Source organism: Wyeomyia smithii, chromosome 1 (assembly GCF_029784165.1).
Source record: "Wyeomyia smithii strain HCP4-BCI-WySm-NY-G18 chromosome 1, ASM2978416v1, whole genome shotgun sequence".
Classification (NCBI taxonomy): Eukaryota; Metazoa; Arthropoda; class Insecta; order Diptera; family Culicidae; genus Wyeomyia; species Wyeomyia smithii.
Genome location: NC_073694.1, coordinates 111,268,433 through 111,270,722, shown reverse-complemented (window position 1 = coordinate 111,270,722; position 2,290 = coordinate 111,268,433). Strand labels below are relative to the sequence as shown.

At 45.7% G+C, this 2,290-nt stretch overlaps 1 protein-coding gene across 1 annotated transcript; it reads right to left on the bottom strand.

Moving 5' to 3' along the window:
- Positions 1–413: 413 nt before the first annotated feature.
- LOC129717084 (uncharacterized) lies at positions 414–1,967 on the bottom strand. The gene has a single exon (XM_055666926.1). It carries the CDS (start codon positions 1,965–1,967, stop codon positions 414–416), a length of 1,554 nt encoding a protein of 517 aa, XP_055522901.1.
- Between the last annotated feature and the right edge of the window lie 323 nt (positions 1,968–2,290).

Below are 2,290 nucleotides of genomic sequence, written 5' to 3'. Positions count from 1 at the left end.
GAGACGATTTTTTAAACAATCAAAAAATACATGAAAATGACTCTCTGGTGCGATGGCTACTCGCCACCGCGGGCGCCATTCACGCCGATGCCTGACGTGACGTTCGAATACCTCGCGATGATTAATTCTATACTGCATAGTGGTCGTGGTGGATACTGCATTTGTTATGCGATGTTGATGAGGTCGTCTTCGGTTGAGAATCTTGGCGTGGACAGAAGTTTTCAGCTCGTCTCCTGGCGAATGACTACACGCACGGTATTGAACCTGTTAACGAACAGAGTGTACACACGAATAGTTACGTAACTTTGTGTGGAGGTTCCCCAACCTCCACTGAATACAAGTCGCTTTCTAAACGTAATGCAAGGCGTCTTTGCAATCGGCAAAGACGCTCCTGCGCCTCGTTGGAAAAGGAATTAATCCTCCTCTTGCTGATTTTCAGAAGAATTATTGTCCAAAATTGGCAGGACACAAATTTTCGAAATGGCTCTTGTGTAGATGCCATCCTTCGTTCTAACCTTGACAACTCGAACCTTCCCATCTTCTGCTGTGTGAACTTCAACGATTCGTCCAAGTGGCCATCGCATGGGCGGTTGATTTTCCTCCTTGAGCAAAACCATTATGTCTTTGGTGAGATTTTTTCGCTCTTTGGTCCATTTAACCCGATTTTGAAGATTAGACAAATACGATGTAGACCATTTTTTCCAAATTGTCTGAAGATATCGCTGGACTCGCTGCCATCGAGACAAAGTATTATCTGGTAGGTTTTGCAACGAGGGTTCCACAACGGCCGTCAATGGCCGGTGAATGAGAAAATGACCTAGCGTAAAGATTTCCAGATCCGTAGGATCATTACTTATCGGCGTCAATGGTCGACTGTTCAAGCAGGCTTCAATTTTCGTAAGTAAAGTGTAGAATTCTTCGGGCGTGACCCACAAACCCCGCCTCCCACAAACCGCCAAAGTTAGGCGAATTTGAAGCTTATGCCTACACTTGCAGCAGCTTGTGGCACAGATTGAACGAGCTCTTGTGAGTTGAATAGCCTGCGCAGTTGATCCAACTCTCTCTAATAATTTCATTATAATTTTTGGCAGTCCTCGACGAGCCGACGAAGCGCACTGATAAATCCGTCTGTTGTTCGATCGGAAACCATCTCCATGTGTATTGCCTTCGGAAACCATCTCCATGTGTATTGCCTTTGGGCCACAGTAATCCACCCCCACTCGAGTGAATGGTGGGGTAGGACACACGCGTTCTGCTGGAAGATCACCCACTATTTGTTCTTGAATTGTCGGTTTCGCGCGGAAGCAGGAAACACTGCTACGAATCACCTTTCTGCAAAGGTTTCTCAGGCGAAGTGGCCAGAATCGTTCTCGAATGCTGGCAGCTAGTAATTGTTGTCCAGCATGTAACATATTACGATGGTAGTGTGTTGCTATTAGCACAGTGAGTGGGTGTGCGTTGTCTAGAATCATTGGGTGTTTCCTTCCAAAGGAAATTAAAGCATTTTCGAGTCGACCACCGACAACGATGATTCCATTGACAAGCATTGGATGCAGAGAGGCGAGACGCGATGATACTTGAACCTGGCCAGTTGTTAAAAGGTTGGTGATGTCTTCGGCAAAGCTTTCAGCTTGAGCAAGTTTTACCAACTCCAATAACGTCGTTTTACGTTCTTCGAAGGCCAAATAACCAGTTTTTCGGCCGTCTGGATTTCTACAGTTGTGAGTGAACCTTCTACACAAGGCTGTTATTCGAATCTGTGCAAATAATGTTGATCGTAGATGGAAAATTTCATTAGGTGGTCGTGACTGTACGGGTATAGCTACGGCTGGTTTCTCTTCCAGCAGGGTTGGATCGAATACGACGTCTTCTAGCTTAACATTGTTTGGCCAAGAGCTTCTGGGTTTGTGCAGCCAGACTGACCCATGCCACCATGCAGAATATCCTTTTAACTGATCTGGAGTCATACCGCGGGAAATTACATCAGCGGGGTTTTCCGACCCGACGACATGATTCCAGATCCCAGATCTAGTGATGTGTTGTATTTCGGACACCTTATTTGCAACTGCCAACGTGATGGGGACGACAAAAGCCAGCACTTAACAATAGTTGAATCTGTCCAAAAGAATGGCTGAGCGAGAATGCGGATACTGTTGATGACCTTTTCGTAAAGACGGCTTAGAACGAGAGCGGATGTTAGCTCCAAACGAGGAATGGTCATTTTTTTACGTTTGAGACGTGCATCATCCAGTGGTGCTACTCGTTAATTACAGTGATCAAATTGACAGAA

Bases quoted from the DNA above. Each gene is read 5' to 3' on its own strand.
- LOC129717084 (XM_055666926.1), bottom strand. From the start codon at position 1,967: ATGACTCCAGATCAGTTAAAAGGATATTCTGCATGGTGGCATGGGTCA.